The sequence below is a fragment of the Aythya fuligula genome, chromosome 11 (assembly GCF_009819795.1).
Source record: "Aythya fuligula isolate bAytFul2 chromosome 11, bAytFul2.pri, whole genome shotgun sequence".
NCBI lineage: Eukaryota > Metazoa > Chordata > Aves > Anseriformes > Anatidae > Aythya > Aythya fuligula.
This window is the reverse complement of record NC_045569.1, coordinates 20,322,996-20,343,241: the sequence shown is the minus strand read 5'-3', so window position 1 is coordinate 20,343,241 and position 20,246 is coordinate 20,322,996. Positions and strand designations below refer to the sequence as shown.

General features: G+C 45.2%; 1 protein-coding gene across 1 annotated transcript in view; it reads right to left on the bottom strand.

Annotated features, from left to right (window-relative positions):
* PIAS1 (protein inhibitor of activated STAT 1) overlaps positions 1–14,049 on the bottom strand; it is a 50,890-nt gene extending 36,841 nt beyond the window's left edge. Inside the window, exon 1 of the mRNA XM_032194851.1 lies at positions 14,017–14,049. Coding sequence (XP_032050742.1) covers positions 14,017–14,040 — 24 coding nt within the window. The 5' untranslated portion in view covers positions 14,041–14,049. The remainder of the gene's footprint in view (positions 1–14,016) is intronic.
* Positions 14,050–20,246: the final 6,197 nt, after the last annotated feature.

The following is a 20,246-nucleotide window of genomic DNA, read 5'->3' as shown; positions in this document are numbered from 1 at the left end:
TTTTGTGGGCTTCCTAAGGTCAGGTGCTGTATTCAGGACTTTCCTCTGTTCACATATTTCTTCCCATGCTAGTGAAGTGAGTGAGATGCAAAGCTCAAGCTGCTGGGTGCTATTTATATAAATTTTTTATATATTTTTTTTGATGTGGTAGAGTATTCGTTATGGTCTCAGAAACGTGACATACCCTCTAAAAGCCTTGACACACACCCCCTGGCAAATGACTGCAGGGGCTGCCCCCGGATCTCCTCTCCATGCCGTTTCCCAATGCTTCTGCAAGAGCACAGCACAACAGACGGCGTGCCCGAAATGCCACTTCGGTGCCTGTAAACTCAAACCCCAAATTCTTTTAACACGGTACAGGTAAAACCCACACAGCAGCACCCCAACACGCTGGCTGTGCTGCAGGAAGCCTGCCTGACGCTCCCATCAAGTTTCAGTCGGGTTTGATTTAAAGCAAGGCCCATTTTTATCTTAATCCGTAACAAAAGTTTTATGGTTCTCAAGAGATTTGACCCACTAGGTGAGCTATATTAGTACGTTTGCTATTAAATAAGATTGCTGACAGTAGTAATCTTCATTCCAGGTCTTGGAGACTCAAAAGGTTTTTTCAGCCGCGCTCAGACTTAATTGTCCCTCGTGTATTTATCCCTGCAGATGGGAATTATTTTTACAGAGCTATGCGCTAGCATAATTTTCATGACAAGTAATTGCAGAAATGCTAGTTTAGACAATCTCTGGATACAAAACAACATGCCTCTCAAGACAAACAGCTTACACCTAAGGCTAATTATGAAGACAATTATTTGCAGCTATTTGGGAGAGGGTCATTGCCAGACAAATTTACTTTTTATTAACCGTGTTCTTATCCTTAACTAAGCCTTCCAACCGGCTGACAGAAGAGCTAATTCCAACGCAATAAACTTCAGCGGAGCCCAAGCCAGCCGCAAACACAGCTGGCCAAAGACCTGCCTAAACGCAGAGTGTCCTATTCTAACTTAAGGGGTAACTCAAAAAGCCTACACTGGTAGAAAAAAAAAAAAAAATCAGAATATAACTTCCACAGCATTCAACAATAGTCCAAAATATTATCTATTCACTTAAAAAAAAAAAAAAAAAAAAAAACACAATTAAGACCAAGAAGTTTCAGCTTCTGGAAGCCATATGGGACATCAACACGCATTTATTCCTAAACCCAGTGATTTAAGTTAAAAAGGAAAATACACTTTTTTTTTTTTTTTAACATCCAATTTAAACAAACAATGGTTACATAAACAATTGGACTGATTGGGGATTTCCAGATTTGAATTACCAAGCGAGGGTCTGCTCGGCTATTGTTTGTCAGCAGAACCCTAGGGAATGAAGCTCTGGGTAGTTCCTAAATATCTCAAATATCTGCCTGAAGCACGTGGAGCTGCTGGAAGTCGATTCCGAAGGAGAGCTGGGGAAGAATGCACCTGGAATTCGATGAATGCGCTCGCGCTGCAGCGAGGATAAAGAGGCGGCTCCCACCAGCAGCTCACAGACCCTCCTCGCAGCAGGCCAGGCAACAGCTTCAGGACTTCCACTCCTGCTCTCGGTTTTGTTTTTTGCTTGCAGCAGCTATTTAAGTCTGCGCTGCATCAACAGGCATCATTCCTTCATGCATGCCAGCTAACTTCAGCATCACTTGAGTAAAACGGATTATTGTCATCATAGATGCAGGTTTTCATCATTTTTTAATACTACTTCCATACATTACAAAACTGCACAGAGCCTTATTCTGCACATGCCTTAAGTTACCAGCAAGTGCTGCAGAGTTGGTTGTCCACTGCAAGCTTCATTATTCAGTTAGCTTCATCTGAGATAACACTTCATGGTATGAAATTATACACACAGATGCCTAGAACAGACTTCTGTGAGCTCCCGTTGTTGTTTGGGGGTTTTCCTCCCTCATTTGCCCCATTTTCCTAGGGCATAACACAAGACAGAGGCTGCATCACGACTGACTTTCATACTGACATCTGAAAAAAGTTTTCATTAGTAACCATATTAAATTTGGATAACGATTTGCAAAATATTGAACAGCAGACTGAAGCCAGCCTGTAATTGATTCTCCTTTCCCTTGAAAGTAACCAATCGTGCCCCCAGAGAAGGAAAATTAAAAAACTGGAATAATCCGTTCACAATTCTCATTAAAATAAAAAATTTTAAAAAAGCCAAAATGCCACGTGATAAAATTAGCATCTTCTATTAGATTTTAAAGCAACCCTCCTCAGAAAGCTTCAATGTGAGAAATGTGCCCCCAGGGAGGCAGCAAGCACCAGGCAGGATCCGGGCACAGAGCTAAGGGCATCGTGCACCACAAGGCAGCACCACCTTGTTCTCACCGAAGGCATCAAAGTGTTTGGTGCTTTTATCTGCAGCCACGTGAGCATACAAGGGACGGCAGCAACAGCAAGTCCATCAAGAGAAAATTGGGAAAAGGAAGCTCCGGAGGAAGCGAAGACCAGGGAAGTCAGAGATCAGATAAAACGTCGTGCGTGGGGAACGCTCGGTGATTTATCTTTAAAAGATTTCCCTTTCCAAAGGGAGAAACGGAACCCAAAGGAAATAAATCTCCTGACACCAAATACTTAAGAAATACGCTGCCCAAATACCCTACTCCCTTCTAATACAGGTCCACCGAGGATAATAATTTATTACCACTAACAATTAGTCTTAATTGTTATGGCAGAAATAAGCAGTGGAGCCAAAAGTTCCCACTGTGTCAATAAACTGAAAAACAAATATTCCATCAAGCAATCATACCGGCATCAATATAGTCTTATTTTTTCTTAATTAAAAAAAAAAAAGCTAGTCATTCTGCACACGATTCCTTTATTTTTAAAAGTCTCCCATTATGGCCTTCAGAGGCGTACACAGAAAGGTGTAAGGAAGCCAAAGCACACACTCTCTTTAAGCAGGCATATAGCAGTGAGTCGTCAGGACGAATTAAAAGCTTGAATAGTGAGAAATTCTCCTTGTACTGCTCCTCGGAGTATCAGGTAAGGTGCACCATGCAGTGAAACATCATCTCCCCTGATCTGCAGGGGCTGCCTAACGCTGCTGGAAGCCGAGGAAGCCTGGAGTTTGCGTATCGGTGCTCCCAAAGCACAGCTCATCGGAAAGTTCTCCTCTGCCTCAACGAGGGATGGATTTCAGGCTTATTCTAGCAAAGGAGGAGAGGGCATCAATCGGGGAATGGTCCAGCACTGGAACAGGGTTCGTGATACTTACTGGAGGAATGCACAGGGCTACACATCCAACCAGCCCCAAGTCAGCCAGTAAAGTCACTCTTACCCACCTGATGTCCTGTCTCAACAAGGCATCTGGAGAGAAGCAACAGGGTGCCAGCAGGAAAGCTGTGCCTGAGCCACACGTGGCCACCCAGTAACTCCAGAGGAAAGTTTTCCAAATGCTGCAGAACCGCTGTCAGTCACAGCACAACACGAAACACAAATCACAGGTCTGACGGGTTACAGAGCCGTTGAATGTACACTAAAAGCTAATTTATTCCTAACTGGAGGGACGCATTAAAAAAATGAATTATTTATTGCATGCAACAACACGACACAGAATTCACGTTTACATCAGATGGAGGCAGATCAATTCTGAAGTGCCAAAATGCATTTATTACTGTAGAGGCAGAATGAGTCCCTGGCTAAAAAAAAAAAACAACCCTTATGTCACTCGTCCAGAGGCAGGTGGAGATGCTGAACTCTGCAGCTCACCTCCTGCCTCCACAACCTCACTAGTCCCTACTGAGACAGGTTCAGGATCCTGGGTGAGTCCAGTTATCGAGATGTGGATGATTTTTGCAGTGGATGCTCCCGGTGCTACCACCCCACGACTGGCAGGAATCACGGCGATTTCAGCCTGGGAAAGCCACCCCTCTAAAAAGAGGCAGGGGACAAAGGCAGAGAAAGCAGGAAGCTCCGTTTTTCATAGCCCCCGCCACGACTGGTTTCTTCCCACTATGAAAAATGCAGAGAGATGATGGAATAATAGGAGAGGAAGCAGACCTTCCTGCCTTTCTTCTGCATTCAGACGAGGATAAAGAAAAGCTTCAAGTGACACCACCAGACAGCCACAGGCTGCCAAGAGGCATCCAGACTCCTCAGAGAGCTGATCCTAACCCCCAAGCCAACCTCGCCCTGCAGAGTTTGAGGTGTCCTCCTGCTTTCTGGGGATGTCTACAACAGAAAAATGAACTTTTTCGTGTGTTAACTGCATCGTGTCACCTCCAGGCTCGGAGACGAGCACGCAGCGCTTAAGAACCCATTAGTTAGCCGTGATTAATCCCAGGACAAAACATTCAGCAGTGAGTTCGAAAGCAAGCTAAGAATACATTCCCTATGCAATATTTTCCTGGCACACACAGTGCAGACGGGGCCTATAGGAGCACTCCCTCCAAAACCATGCCGGTGTGCATTACGGGGACGCGCCAGGGATCCGTGCTCAGCGGGACGAGGGACACCCCATTTCCCCACACCATCAGTTCAGCACATCGACACCTGCCCCACTGCTTCATCCCTCGAGCACTGCATTTTTCTCAGGATCAAAATAAGACCGAAGAAAATTGATCCGTTCACACAATAACCCCTGCCCTGCCTGGAACCGAGCCGCATGATGGAATGAAGGGTTTTATAAGCCAAGTTCCAGCCACGCCTATGATCTAAAATACATTAAAACCATCGCGAGTAAACTCCAGAAACGATCCGGCGTTTAACTTGGCTTTCCCCGCGAGAACAGCCAGGCTTGAAAGAGCTGCCTAAGAAAACTTTGATAGCGAGCTGAAACTTCCACGGAAATCCTGAGCAAGTGGAAGCGGAGGGCACAGGGCGGCCCCGCAGCACCGCCCCAAACACAGAGCTCCTTCGCCCTCCCAGCCCCAGGCAGGGGGCAGGAGGGGGGGACACTGCTCCAGCCACAAAACCACTGCCCCACCTCATCAGCTGCACTCATCCAAACCCCTCTCTGAGCAGGAATTTGCATATATACAAGCCTTTTGTAGCTCTTTAATGTCATCCAAATAATGACTTTCCCATGTCCGTGTATTTGTACTCTGCCTGCCCCTTCTCACACATGTGGGTCAGGGGCAGTAAGGAAAAAAAAGTTCTGATCTCATGGCAAAAGAAGCATCTTCTGGGTTTCAGCCCAGCATTTTAGTAGCATCTTCACCCTTTTGCCTCCTGATGCACTCGCTCGGTAACACACAGCTTCTATTTCCAGGTAAAGAAGTTGTAAGCATCGCATTATTTCATAACCTTGCTCAGCCTCTGTGTCAAAAGAGAAGAGCAGCTTTGTATCAGGAAAAAAAAATAACAAAGGGCTCAAGGAATGAAGCAGTGCTTCAACTAACATTTAGCTCAAGTCCTTCACTGAGCTATGTGAATGTATGCTGGGAAATATGAAGTACGTTTCAAGAAAACTTATCTAATTAAGTGAACACAGGGAACAAGTTCCAACACATCTCTGCTTCCCCTTAAAACAGCTTGGCAACACCTCCGAGTTGTACATATGTTTAAAAACAACAGAATAGTGCAGGTGGAAGGAAACTAGGAAAACCTAGTACTCACACAAACCAGGTATTCTTAGAGCATTATTAAAAAATAAAAATAAACAGGCCAGAGATCTTTAGCTTGCCATTCAAAGTTCTTCTATCATGAATTTGTCCAGGTTGTCCAAACCAGAGAGGAAGGTCAGGTGTGGAGTTCTGCAGGGGCTATGCTGGAGCACGGAGCTTAACCCATTTGTTAACGACCTAGAAAACGAAGTAATCAATGTGTTGACAGAGCTGCTGACATTACGACGTGGTTGTAAGGCTGAAGAACCACTGAAAGACCTCAGACCGAAAGCAATCCAACGCGCGTAAAGGGAGAGCGATGCCCATGGAGACGGGCGGCCCTCGCTCTCCATGTGAAATGATGGGCTCTGCCGTGACCTTTCCCACTCCAGAGCAAGCTTCCGGGCCCAAGATAAACAGACAGACGGAAACATCAGCTCAGCAGCAGCCCAGCACACAAATCATTGCCAGAAATTATTAGAAAAAGAAACAGGACAAGCGATAAATCACTACACGCTATGCAAATCCCTGGGTCACCCTGATCGCAAAGTGCAGGTGGCTTTGGTGGGCTCCCCTTAAAAAAAAAAAATTAAAAAGTTTCGAAGTGACAAGGTTCACAGAAGGATGACAGAAGTCATCTGGCAAAAGCTAAGACTACTCAACCTTGAAAATAGAGAACGTAGGGATGTACACGACAGCGATTTATAAGGCCACGGAGCACAAGGAGAGTGGACAGGGATCAGCTGTTCAGCCCCGTTGTTCCACCAAACGGCACGAAGCTCAAATGAGAGGACTTGAAACGAGAAGGGTCTTCACACAGCCAGCAGCAGAACAACAGAAATGCCTGTCAAAATGCTGGGAACAAAAAAACAGCTTAGAAAGGTTGGGGAGGAACCTGTACGAGCACTGGGGAAAGCTCTGCCACAGCCTGCCCCGCTCACAGCCCCCAGCAGGTTCAGAGGAAGATTGCAGGGAGGGGGGAAATTATTTCTCATGCTCGTCCCCCTTTTGCCCTTCCCTAGCCATTCACTTCTGCAAGCTGTAAGGAGACAGCATGGGGCTAGCTGTACTCTCGGCCTTATATTCTTAAACTTCTGTTTATAACCCACGCCTATTTTTAGCCATTTCCAAATGACACTGTCAAGAGCTCTCAAAAATGCTACTTCTCAGCTGAAAGAGTCGAGCTTTAGCAACAAAGAGGTAAAAGTGAAAATTAAGAACTGCACGAAAACCTGGGTGTACACCCCTTAGAAAAATATTATCCCAAGTACTCGCAATTCAACCCGACAATAGCTCTGGTACTCGATTAAAAAAAATTTGAAGTCCTGCCATCAAGTGGCCTCAGCAGATTCACTGCGGAGATACTGCTAAATCAACATGGAAGCTAAGAAAAAGAACAGCTTTGTTTCTGTTCCACTGCTCAAGTTCCTGCATTTTTCATTTTGGTGCAATATATTTATAGGTGTACCAACAACTCCATAGATAGCCTGAGCAGAGCTGTCTCTAACAGATTTTTCAATAAGCTGAGAAAATCTACACAAATACTTGGACTCTTTCAAAGCCTCTTATTTTGCACCAGGGAAACCAGATACAACATCTGCACAAGAGTGAGATCATTTTGTCAGGGGAGTCTCAAGAAACTCTGTTCTGATCTATTCATTCCTCATACTTTCTCATCCACACAACTTTTTACGGCACACTTCTGCAGCTCAGATTACGAGTTTTTACCTGAACCAAACACGCTGTCCCTCTTGGATTTAACCTCTGCTTGTGTCTCTTCTGGTTTTCTCAAAAAGTGAGCTGCACCCATGCTAAATTGCCAAGCAAAACCAGGCTCACCGCTATTTCCATCCCACCCTGCATTTTGCCTGCTAGCAAGCGCTGTTTTCAGTCGAAGAGCCTGATTAAGTTCAGACCCCACTGTACAGAGGGAGCGGAGGAACATCTTGCAGAAGACTATAAATGAGGTTAAGCAAGAGGTTTCGGCTCTGAATGATTCCCAGCTGACCGTCCCACCCTAGGTGATGCTGAATTCCTTTGTGTGGCAAGAGAGTGGAGGCAAGCTCTCTGCTCACGTGGCAAACCAGCCAAGAAGCTGTTCTGAAGAAGGAAACCACGTTTGCCATGCTAAACAAACCTCACCATATCCACAGTTTTTGCTCTGCTGCACGGCCTCACGTGTTATCCACATCAAGTGATGGATTTAAGATGCTCCTTTTCCTCCTCCCTTAATTATCGTTCTAATTCCTGTATAAATCTCTCATGTATCATCTCCTATAGACATAAAGGTCAAGCTTCGGCTGACCTTTGGGCTAGTTCTGTTCCAGCTTTGCATTTCTTTGTTTCACTTACCCTAGATGAGCCCCGTAATACTCACCTGCTGCTGCTGCCTGCCTTACTCACGAGTAGACTGAGGCATCTCCTTAGTCTCAGGACGTGATGCTTGTTTACAGAGGCTCTGCTGTCCCTGCAGTACATGCTCAGGGAAGGAAGATAACAGCAGGGACGTGCCATCCCTAATCCCAGCAGGAGAATAAGATTAAGCAACTGGCTGAGAAATTCTTGGATCAATAAAACTGTAGCAGACACAGGAGTATCAGCAAAGGAGTAAGAACAGAAACGACAATAAAGGTCCACGTCACAGCACTCAGTGAGCAACGGTATAAGGTTACTTGGTTTAATTTGGTCCTGGCTGCTACCAAACATTTTGGAAGATCTGAACAAGTGTGGATGAGCCAGCATCTCCCATCCCGTGCATCCTCAACTCTGTATGGTCTCAGTTTCAAAGGTTTAAATATCCTCCACTTTTTGTCTTAGCCCCAAAGCTTCTAAATTATTCTGAAATAGCCACAGGTTTGGCAATGACTGTAGTTGTTCGAAATAGCTTTGATAGCATCGAGTTAAGCTACAGAAATAAAATCCATTTTGTAAACTACCAGAAGTCCTTTCTTCTCCTCACCCCCTCCTATCATTTTTACTTGCAAAAGAACCTACTTTTAAGAAGGGCATTTATTTTCGTGAAGGTACTATATGCAATTTTTGCATTGTGAAACCCGGTTTTGTTTCAAAAAAGCCCAAATGCACACTTACTGCTCTACACAGAGCTGCAGCAGTGACAGAGCAACGAGACAATCAATACCTGAGCTTGACGGAGGACTCCAAAGCTGCTCGAGCACGTCCCAGCAGCCACCCAAACAACACTATTTCCCTTTTGTCTCCTGTTAAGACCTGGGCAAACATTTCTGATTCTTGCAGGCACGTTTGGGTGTTACCCGAAGGTGAAGTTCCTACTTACTGACAGCACGAGCTGAGGCAGCTGGACTGCAAAGCACACACAGTAAATATCAACAACCCCTTCACATCAAACCACATCCACATTCTTCACAAACTCACGGCTTTCTTGAGACTTTTATTTCTTTTTATGGAGGCCAATAAAGCAGAGCCTTCCTCCAGAAGGGCACCTGTAACGTCTTACATCAAAGCAGAAGTTCCTGAAGTGGAAGCACGGCAGCAAACAAACATTTCCGAGATGCCTGCAGGTAGCGAGCCCTCCCTGTGGAGCCGAAGGGCCAAACACCGGGATCACCGTGTAAGAAGAGCTGCAAGAGAACCCAATCCATTTCCCAGCCATGAATCCCCTGAACAACGGGTGACCCCAAGGCCCCACAAGCAACCTTTCTAAAGCACCGAGTCAGAGCAAGACAGGTACAAGTGCCCCAAATGCAGTGGCCGCGGGGCTCAGGACCAGGGAAGCGCAGCAGGGGCTGGGTTATCTCAGCACAATTACACAGCACTCACGTCTCAAGCGTTCAGAAGTGCCCTTTTATTTTTCACCATAAGGGCACTAAAGAGAAAAAAGATCAGATGTTGACTTCTGCGAGAAGAGAGGATGAACCACACCGATCAGCTGCTGCCCTACAAACACCCCCGTACCTGCAGACATCTGTGTCTACCTGCTGCTTCAAGGGATGCTTTTAAATACTGCTCTTCTGTGGCTGATCCACAGCCATCCTCACCAGACAAGCTGTCCTCAGCCTCTCCGATACCTAGGGTGGCTCTTTTCCCTTTTTTAGTGGCATAAAGCTAAACGAGGAGCCTTTTTACCTGTATAAAGCTAAATGAGGAACCTTTTTACCTGTATAAAGCTAAACGAGGAGCCTTTTTACCTGCTCATTTCTTACCATTTAAGCTTTTTAACCACGATCACTAAATACCTTGGCAACCCAAACCAACCAGAAGCCCGCTGCTACGAAGGACTGGCTGTTACACCTCTCCTCCTCCTCACAAGTGGCAATAGATCAGAACTTCATTTGCACAGCCTACAAACACTTCCAGGATGGCCTGGGAGGGGTTTGCACAAGAAATGTGCTGACGCCGTATTTACGTGTATACAAGAAGCAAATCTGTTTTTATCGGCCATAAAGAAGCGTTATGGATTGGGAATCTGACAGCTAAACAGTGATGCCCAGCTGCCAATTTCAGTCATCTGATATCTGCAACTCCAGCGCTGAGGACCAAAAGCTCGGAAAAAAAAAAGATACTGAGACCAAAATACGGGTAAAAATACAATTACAGTGACAACACGCCAAATTATGGGAATGAAAGTAACGTAATCCGTGGACTCGCATAACAATGAAAAGTGGATTATATTGCCTTTAATCACAGAAACACGCAACCCCAGCAACTTATAAAAGGATTAAGCAAAAATAGCTCATAATACAGAAGAGTAAAATTCTAATTGAACGCCGAAATAGGTAGCTTATGCTTATTAGCATTGACAATGTAATTTAGCACGGACACATTTCCATACCAGAGCTCTGCCTGGCACTAACACCACCGCCACCTGAGAGCTTCTCCCCTCAGCGAACTGCCCCCCTGCATTTAGGGGAGGGGTAGTGCCCGACCGCATGTTTTTCAATGCCTTGTTTTCCATCACCATTGTGTGCAAATGCTATTATGAATTTTCATTCAAACTCTTGGCTCACTTTTTTTTTTTTTTTTTTTTTTTAAGTATAAATTGTGTCTAACAAGAAACACACCAGGGATCTCTCCAATCCCCAAAGGCACTTTCTTAAAAGGAGAGAGAACAAAGGAGAAAACCTCCCAGCGTGTGCTTTCCAAAGCAGCTTCTTAGGACAGTATCAAGAATGACAATACTAGAACATAAGCTTTTCTTTTTCATTCTTTGATCCACGTATAATTGAATTGATTATTGCAAACTGTGTAATGATTTCCAAAAGACTGGAGGAGAAGGCAAAGATCACAACAATCTAATAACCAATTTAAGGAGATGTAAGAAATATTGAAGGAAAGATTTAATCACTCAAGTATACTCCTTCCAATTAGAAAGAGCTTTAAATAGCTTACCTGGAGATAAATTAGAGTCTGCACGCAATTATACACGAATAGTAATTAAGATGAGGAAAATTCACATATGCCTCTGCCTATAGCTAGGAAGGTAAGCCAGCGAAGAACAGACTTTGCAGTTACCTTGTTTCATCAACAATAATGACAACACATTGGTTCGATTAATCCAAAACTTCGAGAGCACCAAGGAATTCAGTAACCTCACAAGTCTGGGATCTGCAAAGTACGTTTGATCTTCTCTCATTTTCTTCTTTTTTCCAGCAGGACAAACATTTTCAAACGGGGCAAAAGACTGAAACACTCTTGATCACAGTAAGAACACATTACAGAAAACATTATTTTGTGATTTAAAATTGTGGCAAGCAAGAACGACTGCTATTTTTCTTCACAGAAGCAAGACCTTTTATTTTACCTTGTGCATTTGACACACAACAAGTGTTGTATGTCACGCTCCTATTTACACACGTATGCTACACCCACGCGTTACCCCACGGCTCTTTGCACAGGAAGACAAGTTTTAGAGACAAAAATGTGACCAAGTTTCTCTGACAAACTTCACCTTGCGCAGCCAAGTGAGTTACTGTGCAACTCTTCCATTTGATTTCAGTTTTAAAGGTCACTAGATCTAAAATCAATGCCACTCGCTAATTGATCAGAGGAGAAACGCGGAAGGATTCTACCCAAGAAAATTAAAATAATGAAAGGAATTCACCGCTCATTCTTCAAATAGCAGAGCCTTTATCACAAACCCTCTCCTAGCTACGTCTCCTTTCAACATTCAAAACCCAAGGAATGTAGAAGTGTGCTTTCTGGGGATGTACTCCTGCCTGCAAATACCTCGGAGCTGGGTGCAGCAGGTAACAGCTCTCCATCAGCCTCGTTTTTCCAAGGAGCACCAACCTCACCCAGTGCCCAATAACCCAGTGTGTGACAGCCACAACTCTGCACAGAAACATCACGCCCCCATCCTTCCCTCTCCCCGCAAGAGCACATCCACACACCTCTTTTAATTTGTACAGACTAGAGAAAAAATGCATTCAGGCCCCTCCACGCTGAAGTCCTCAAAGTATGGATTTATGAACTAACTTTTTTCCCTTTTATGTAAACTGCCAAGCCCTCCCAGCTACCAAAAAACATCTTTTCACAGAACACAGAGCTACCCTCCTACAGTCCCAGCTTGCAAGCACCACTAAATATCCTGAGCAGCGAAGTCAGATTGAAAATAAACTAGTCAGCTTGACATTTACCCTTCGGATCCCTGAGGTAGCAACAGTACTTTAAAGAAAAAAAAAAAAATCATAACTTCCCTCCGCTGGCTCTCGAGAAGCAGGTTTCAGCAAGAGATCAATAAAGAAGTCAGGGATGACAAGCAGACTCCAACACACTTCCAGGAGAGCTCTGAGAGCAGGACGGGCCTCTCCCCTCCGCCGTGCTGGCAGAGAGCTCTGCAACACGTAGATGGACACAGAGCCCGGCAGCCCTGCGAGGGACGAGAGGCTTCAGATTTCAAAGCTTCCGAGATCAATAAGTTGTTGATTTTCATAGGAAAGCCATGCCTTTTAGCACTGCCCGTGGACCACCATCCTGCCACCTTACCACATATTAAAAAGAAAAACTTTATCCCCTAGTTCCTGCCTCTTCTCGCCGCACTCAGGTCAGGCTCGCGTGTACCCAAACCAGCTATTGTGCACCGAAAGCTCTAGAGCCACCTACCAAAACACACCACTCCACTCGGCTTGCCAAGATTAACAAAAGTTTAACGCTGGAATCAAGTCTCAAGCCTTTATCCCATTATGTGGGAAGCGTAATTCGAAAGAAAAAAGAAATCTTGGGGGCAACATACCCTGAAAAACACAGAACAGAGGGGAATTGTAAGTGTTTGTCCTGACCTGGCAGACACAGACCCCAAAAAGTTGGAACACGCACAAAATATTTCTCCTCCTTTCCATCCTGCCAGCTCTGTAAGCACCTCAAAACGAAAGCACAAGGACCTCTGGTGCACGGAGAGCTGAGAGCTTCTAGGGAAAGACAAAAGGTTCCCCGGTCATACTTTTAGTTTCTGAAGCCTGTGTTATGTTTGGTACACTTCTGATCCGTGCATCCTCTGTCGTTTTGAAGTTAATGCTCCCAAAACGAAGCCCTCCTGCCGAACGACGACCCTGTGACAGCCGCAGGGAGCTTCTCAAACTTTCCAACACACCCGTGCACCGCAGAGCCCGCACCCCCGCCTCGCCAACGCAAAGCGGCTGGAAACTTCTGATTCTTTTAAAAAATTTTCTTCTTTTTTCCCCCTCGCTCAGCCTGTGTCCCCCGCCACCCACCCTGCAGCCCCTGACGAGCCGCATCCCCCCCTCCATCCCCCTCCGGCTCCCACCGACTTTCTTGGCGGCCCCCGCCGAGTTTTCACGCATTTAGGGCAGAAACCACTTCTCCACGGGGCTTTTAGGGCACAAACAACTTTCCTTGGGAACCTTGCGGCCACAAATAACCCCTCTCCGACACCCCACCGCGGGCTGCCCACCACCCCTACCCGCGCTCAGGCCGCCTGTCAGCCCCCACACCCCCAACCCCGCGGCTTTCCCCGTGCCCGGTGCCGCTCCCGGAGCCCCTCAGGAAACTTCTCGGGGCTCCCGGTGCTGCCCCCCCCCAGCACCTCAGCACCCCCTGAGCTCCCACCCCCGGGTTGGGGCTCCCGGCCGCCGCCCTCTCCTTGCTTCTCCCCCCCCACCTCTCTCCACACCATCCCCGGGGCCACCCAGCCGCTGTCCCCACCACCACCACCACCACCACCGACAGCGGCTCCCCACAAACGAGGAGCACTGCCCGGCAGGGAAGCGGAGGACAGCTCCCTTCCTTCCCCGCCCCGCTCTCGTCCACCTCAACCCCCGCTCAGCCAGCTAGGGCCCTTCCACAACCCCTTCGCCTTCCCCACGGTGAAGCAGCGAAGCCGAGCAGCGCCTCCCTGCTGTCCTCTCCCCCCCCCCCCCTCCCGCCCGCCCCGGGGCACGGAGCGGGGACGAAGCGGCCGCGGGGGGCTCGGCGGGGGGACGGGCGCTGCGCTCTACCTTTAGTTCCGCACTGTCCGCCATCTTGCGAGGCCGGGCGCAGGCGCAGTGAACCCCGCCGGGACACCGCCCCCCCCCCCCTTCTCCCTCCTCCTCCTCCTCCTCCTCCTCCTCCTCCTCCTCCTCCTCCTCCTCCTCCTCCTCCTTCTTCTTCTTCCATCCCCGCCTTGCCCCCCCCCGGCACGCAGCGTTTGAATCGCGGCGCCATTTTGTGCCTCCCCTCTCGGGGGGCTATGGTGGATCGCCCCCCTTCACTCACACACCGTCCCCTCCTAGTGCTGGGGGTCGATGAGCCCCCCGCACAGCCCCTCAGGCAGAGCTCAGTGTGGAAAGTTTCCCCTCCCTCAGCACATACACACACAGACGGTGCAGCCCCCTCCCCTCCATCCCGGTGCTGTGAGGGGTCCCCGGGTTCCCCTCAGAGCTGCCCCCCAACCCCGGGTGCCGGGGCTCCCGAAGCGGAGCACCGGAGGGGAGAGGTGGATGCGCATTCCTGCAGTTAGAAGTTGATTAAAAATGGGAATTCTCAACTCTGTTTCCTGCCACTGAAGCGGCGGCTTGAAACGCCTGAGGAGCGAAACAACCCAGGGCGAGCCAGGGGCTGAGGGAGCGGGGTGCCCTCTGTCCCCCGGTACCCGAATCCAAAAACGAGATCCAAAAATAGTTTTATTTTCCTGAACCGCTGCACAGAATTCTCAGGGAATCCATACAAGCTTCCCTGGGTTTTTCTCTTAATCACAAAAAGCAGCAAGTATCCACCGTTTGCATCTTTTTAGGGAGGCCTAAAGCACCAGAGCAGAGCTTTAAGATCTGTAATTGCCTGTGTCATCTCGTTTTGGGGTGGAAGCTGTACAACAGCACACCTGATAATATAGAGGGGAAAATGCTGTCTGACAAGATGACTGCAGCAGTTGTGAAGTCAATCAGCTTCAACACTAGCATCTGTCATGCCCCTTGCCTCGATTCGGCTGCCTTCTACTTGTGGCTTGCTCTGTAATTACTGAGCACCATGGCACTTTCTCCACTTGGCCTTCACCTTAGAGTATAGGATGAAAAGTTTTCCGGAACACAAGGTCAATATTGTACATCCTTTTAAGTGTGTGATAGAGACCAAATTTGCTAGTTTTCCATAGCTTCTATAAAATTCATCATCATGCATTCAGAAAGCACTCACATTATCTGCATTGCCAGATATAAAAGCATTAATGTCTCCACTCTACAGATTGAAGGAAGCATGCTTGAGGCCACACAGGGAATCAGTGGTGAAGAGATTACCACTCATGATTATTACTGAATTATAATTTATATCTCCCATATGACCTGAATAGTTAGCCACAATTTAAAATTAGGCAGTTTCCATTGAGGGAAAAATGCGACAGCAGTATCAAATATCTTTCTACTAAGTAGCTTTTGGATACCATCCTGTTATTAGTAAGAATACAGGCGAAGTCCTGTTTCTCTGAACAAGGGAAAACAACCTCCATCGCTTCAAAAACATGTAATTTCTAAGCATTTCATCCAGAAACATTCCCCAGCTTGGTCTCAAGACCAGATTGACAGAAAGTCGCAGGTGCATTTTTTGACTTCTCTGGTACCCCACTTTCTTCTCCAGGTCATGTGTACGTCCCATTTCTGCTGCAGATACGCCAAGTATCCACCATTCTCATTGATTTCTTTTACCGTTTTTGGTGTTCAGCATTGGCATATCGAATAAAACATTCAGAAAATGAGGAGCAATTAGCAAAGGCTGATAAGTGATACTCAGATACTCTGGCTTAATACTGCATGTAATGAAGAGTTATCGTGGTGTCTAAAAGGCTGGTGTGGGGAGGGGGGAGGGCGCTAGGCAAGATATCTAAAAAAAATAAAGTCAGATGACTACCCAGTACACCCACATGTACCATAATTAGCTGATCTATTTCAGTGGTCTGAACCAGCCCAGTTTAGAATATTTCATTTCAATTGATTGAATATGTTTAATAAACACGATCTTAATATGTTAGTTTGTGTCTAATTTAAAGAATTTGGCGAAAAGATCTATGATCATATAAAGATTAATCCTCTTTTCATTTATTTTTTTTTTCCTGAAAGAAGCTTGCTGCACAGCAAACAGTTTTTTTTTCTCTGCTTCTTCACTTCCTACCAAATTCAGTGGGATGTGGACATGTGCTTAAGTGCTTTGCTAAATCATGGCATAACACTATCAAACCTGACACATGGCCATAAACCACAGTGTCCTCTTTCAAAAATTGCTTTAAATAAAACAGGCTGAGAATGTCTTCAGATACATTAAAATAAGGAAGCAAACTAAATGAGAGGATACAGAATATTCAGTTCAAAATAGTCCTCCCGAAGTACTGTATTTTTACAAACAAAGCTAGTACAGGCCCTTTGTTTTTGAGTTTAGACTTTTGATAGTCCCTTCTTTTTTAATGCAGTATAGACTTTGGTTTGAAGAAGGAACTTAATGTGAAAAACAATCTGTGCTTCTATTTTTACACGATTATTTACAAGTAATGAAACTTTGTTCCTCTCTACTCCTGAGACTTAAATGATGGTTTCTTTGCCAAGAAAAGACTTTGTCAACAGACAGTAATTTCCAGAGATGCTCTCAGTTGTTCCAGCAATTCTGCAGTTCTGTCGGTGATAGCAACATTCAGATTTGTCACAATTCTGTCTTCATTTCAAGATGACATGGCCCTCAAGCAGTGCAACAAGGCTGCTACCAGAGCAGGTTAAGAACAACTACAAAACAGACTTCCACTTGTTAGTCACCTCTGTTTTTCTGAGCAAAAACTGCAATATTTCCTTCTTTTAACCTCTCACACACACACAAACATCCGCCAAGGGAGGAGAAGAGGGATGAAAATAAAGATCAAAGGCTTTTGTTAACCATTCAAAGTTTGGGTATTCATAGTTTGGGTATTTAAAATTCTCAGTTTTCAGAAGTTCATTTCCTGCTTTGTGCCAGATTGCAGTAAAGTAAATGACTGGCCAAAATCTACCTTCCACCCTTGTATCTTCCATTTTCCTATTCTTTAACCTCCCCAGAAATGCCCCATGTCACATAAGTCACTTTCTGAGAACCATGTTCGGGTACAATAACATTCTTATACAGATATTCAGTTTTTCTACTGACATGTTGTTTTCATTAGTCTGAGTCTCCAAGACTTTCCCCTTTTTCCAATAGTCCAAACTTGCTTTCTGCTCAAAAGCAAGGGAGGGGAAGTGTTTTTGATCCTGAATATAAATGTTAAAAGTCACTTAAAGAGAGATTCTCAATGACTGTCTTTTTTGATAGAAAAAAACACAATCAAGCCAATAAAAACAATTAAAATCATCTTTTATTTCTGAGACTGTTGGAAGCATAAAAAATTATTAGATGTGTCACTGGTGAAAAAAATAAAAATAAAAAGGTTGCAGAGGTAGATTTTAGTGGAAATTACTTCAATATATGTGAAGAAATAGAATGATGGAGTAGCTAGTACAACAGGTGATAAAATAAGTCCATTTAATTCTTTATATGAAATACACATGGAATTGCTCAATGTGCTATACAGTAAGTTCAACAATGTGAAGTAACTCAGATTCAGCTGGTACACACATCTCCCTCTAAATACACATCCAAGTGCAATATTATATTAATTATATTATATTATATTATATTATTATTATATATTATCACCATCTCTCAAATTAGGCCCAAAACAAGGGCTGCTGCTTATTTAGAAAAAGAACGTTCACTACATCGTTGCTGGCAGTGTTATTAAAATTTACAGAGAGGGAGTTAATCACCTAAAATCCTAAATTAGAAAAAGATACTGAAGCACTTTGTTAACATTACCTATTTTATATCCTCAGACTTGCCAGTATAACAATGTTATTGCAGTATGGAAAGCATATGTAAATGAGTTACTATAATCTTTAATTACATATGCAGCGTTACAGCGTGACACATACAGGCTTCATCTGCGTATTTCCTGTTTTTTCAGTTCCTAAATATCAACTCGCCTTATTACTGTACACATACGAGCGCAGTTTACAACGCCAAGCACCCGTAGCCTGCCTTGGCCGTGATACAAAACTCCTTTCGCGTTGCAATTTTGCGTTAATCTTTCAAAATTTTAATTGTGCTCGCTGCTGTTTGAATGCCCTGTAGATTGTGTTCCCTGCCTGGGATTACTGATGCCAAGTCCAGCCCGGCTCCCTGTGTGCTCTGCTCTGCCATACAAAGTGTTGCAGCTGCAGGACAATAGTAATAGGCACAACAATTAGCCCATTCTCTACAACTATTTGCTTAGCCCTTTCCGCCCTAATATCAGCGGGTGATATGTGCTTGCTCATAGCCCTGCTGATGTCCTTAAGGCCCGTCCTTCATAATTAACCTATTCTATAATTGGGCTGTGTCAAAGGAAGCATCGGTGATGTCAAGTGGAGACCACGTTTTTCGGTGAGGATGAAGAGAAGGAGGTCTCCCCATGGGGCTCCCTGGGGACCAGCCCCACTGCACCACGCAGCCCACAGATCCCAGTGGTGCTTTGCTGCTGTCCGGGGCATTTGGGGCTTTACACCCTCATAAAGCAAGGTGTGGGGGAAAAAAAGGCTTCAGGAGCCGAGGGTTCCCAAGAAAAGGCATTCATGCAGCCTCGTTGGATTTTATGCAGGATTACAGTAGTCACAACAGCTAAAGTTGTTTGTGCGAGGTGATTTCATGCCATAGGAGAACTGTGGTCTGCACTGAGAGGAGGCACACGAGTTATGGACAGTCCTAGCTAAGAAGGTGACAGCATCCCACTGGCCTTCCCACGTTTACTTTAATTACCAACAGTTAACTTCTGTAGCTTTTATCCGAGGAAAACTGCCCCTGTGGAGTGGATCCATTTCTATACATACATTTGCTCACTTTTCTCTGGCCTTTTATTAGAATTTGCATCTCTTTCTTTCTTTCTTTCCTTTATTTTTCTTTCCATGAAAGCTAGAAGAAATGGTCATTCCTGAGATATTCATCTACACTTCAAAAAGCATTTCCTTTGGCTGAGCTGAATTCAGATTTTGTCAACAAAATTCCACTTCACTGAGTCACAATTGTGATTTTTTCCCCATTAGCACCCATTTTCATAACACGTAGGCACAGTACAAGAAGAAAGAGTAAAGCAACTGCAGCGGGCCATAACCGATTCAGAGTGAGCCGTGAAGTGTGCAGTGCTGTACCAAAGCCAAGCACCACCTCGAGTGTCAGATCGTTCAGGAGCTCGAAATTGGCCAAGAACAATTCAAAACACAATGACAGAAAACTACAGAAAGTTACATCTACTTCCAGAATATCTTCAGAGAGGTGAGGCAGGTTTATAATTAAACCGCACAGACTTATGACATGGACAAAAAAAAACAAGCTTTAACTGTGACAAACTCTTTCATTCCAATTAAAAGTGTTTTTACATGAGACTGCAAGGCCCCAGTGCTCAAGAATTTATTTTTTTACTGGTACTGAGCAATTCCTAACAAGCAAAGTTCTGTGGCAAAGAAAAAAAAAATAATAAAAAAAAAAACAAATCAAGGTGCTGAATTTTCCATAACTTTGAGAGTAAGTGCCTGTTATGATGCTACACGTTACTCCCCCTCATACAGACAGCCTAGGAGTAGATTTTGCTTCTGCTCCTCAGCTCTTCAGCTCTCGTGTTGCCCAACGTGGCTCGGAGTAGGGCGGATGAAATGCAGAGCGAGACGTCAGCAGGTAGCCTCCACCCACTGCATGGAGATGGTATCACACATGAAGCGCTCGCATCTTTTTTTTTTTTTTTTTTTTTTTAACCTAATCTCTATTTTTAAAGAATCACTTTAGTCCTGGGAACGCTGTAAATAAAGCCGGGTCCCAGCAGCAAGTAGAGTTCATTTCAGATGGCTCTTAGGAAAACAACAGAGCTAATTATACTGTAGTAATTACCTGAAAATTATATGTATGCTGTTTTTCCACCAGTCGATACTGCTATTTTTGAACTTTGCATTGTTCTCATGGATTGCTGGAGTCATGCTGTCTCTAAACGGTCTTCTCATCATTAGCTTAGCCTCTGGTTTGGGGAGAGTGCTTTAGAAGTGCAGCAGCGCCATGTGCTATTTAGCCCAGATCTTTCACGCTTAGCTGCGCTCTTCACCTCTGTACACCCTCACCTATGCTGTTTGAGAAAAATATTTCCATTTTAACTGTCTTTTGGGTATGGATTATAAGATTC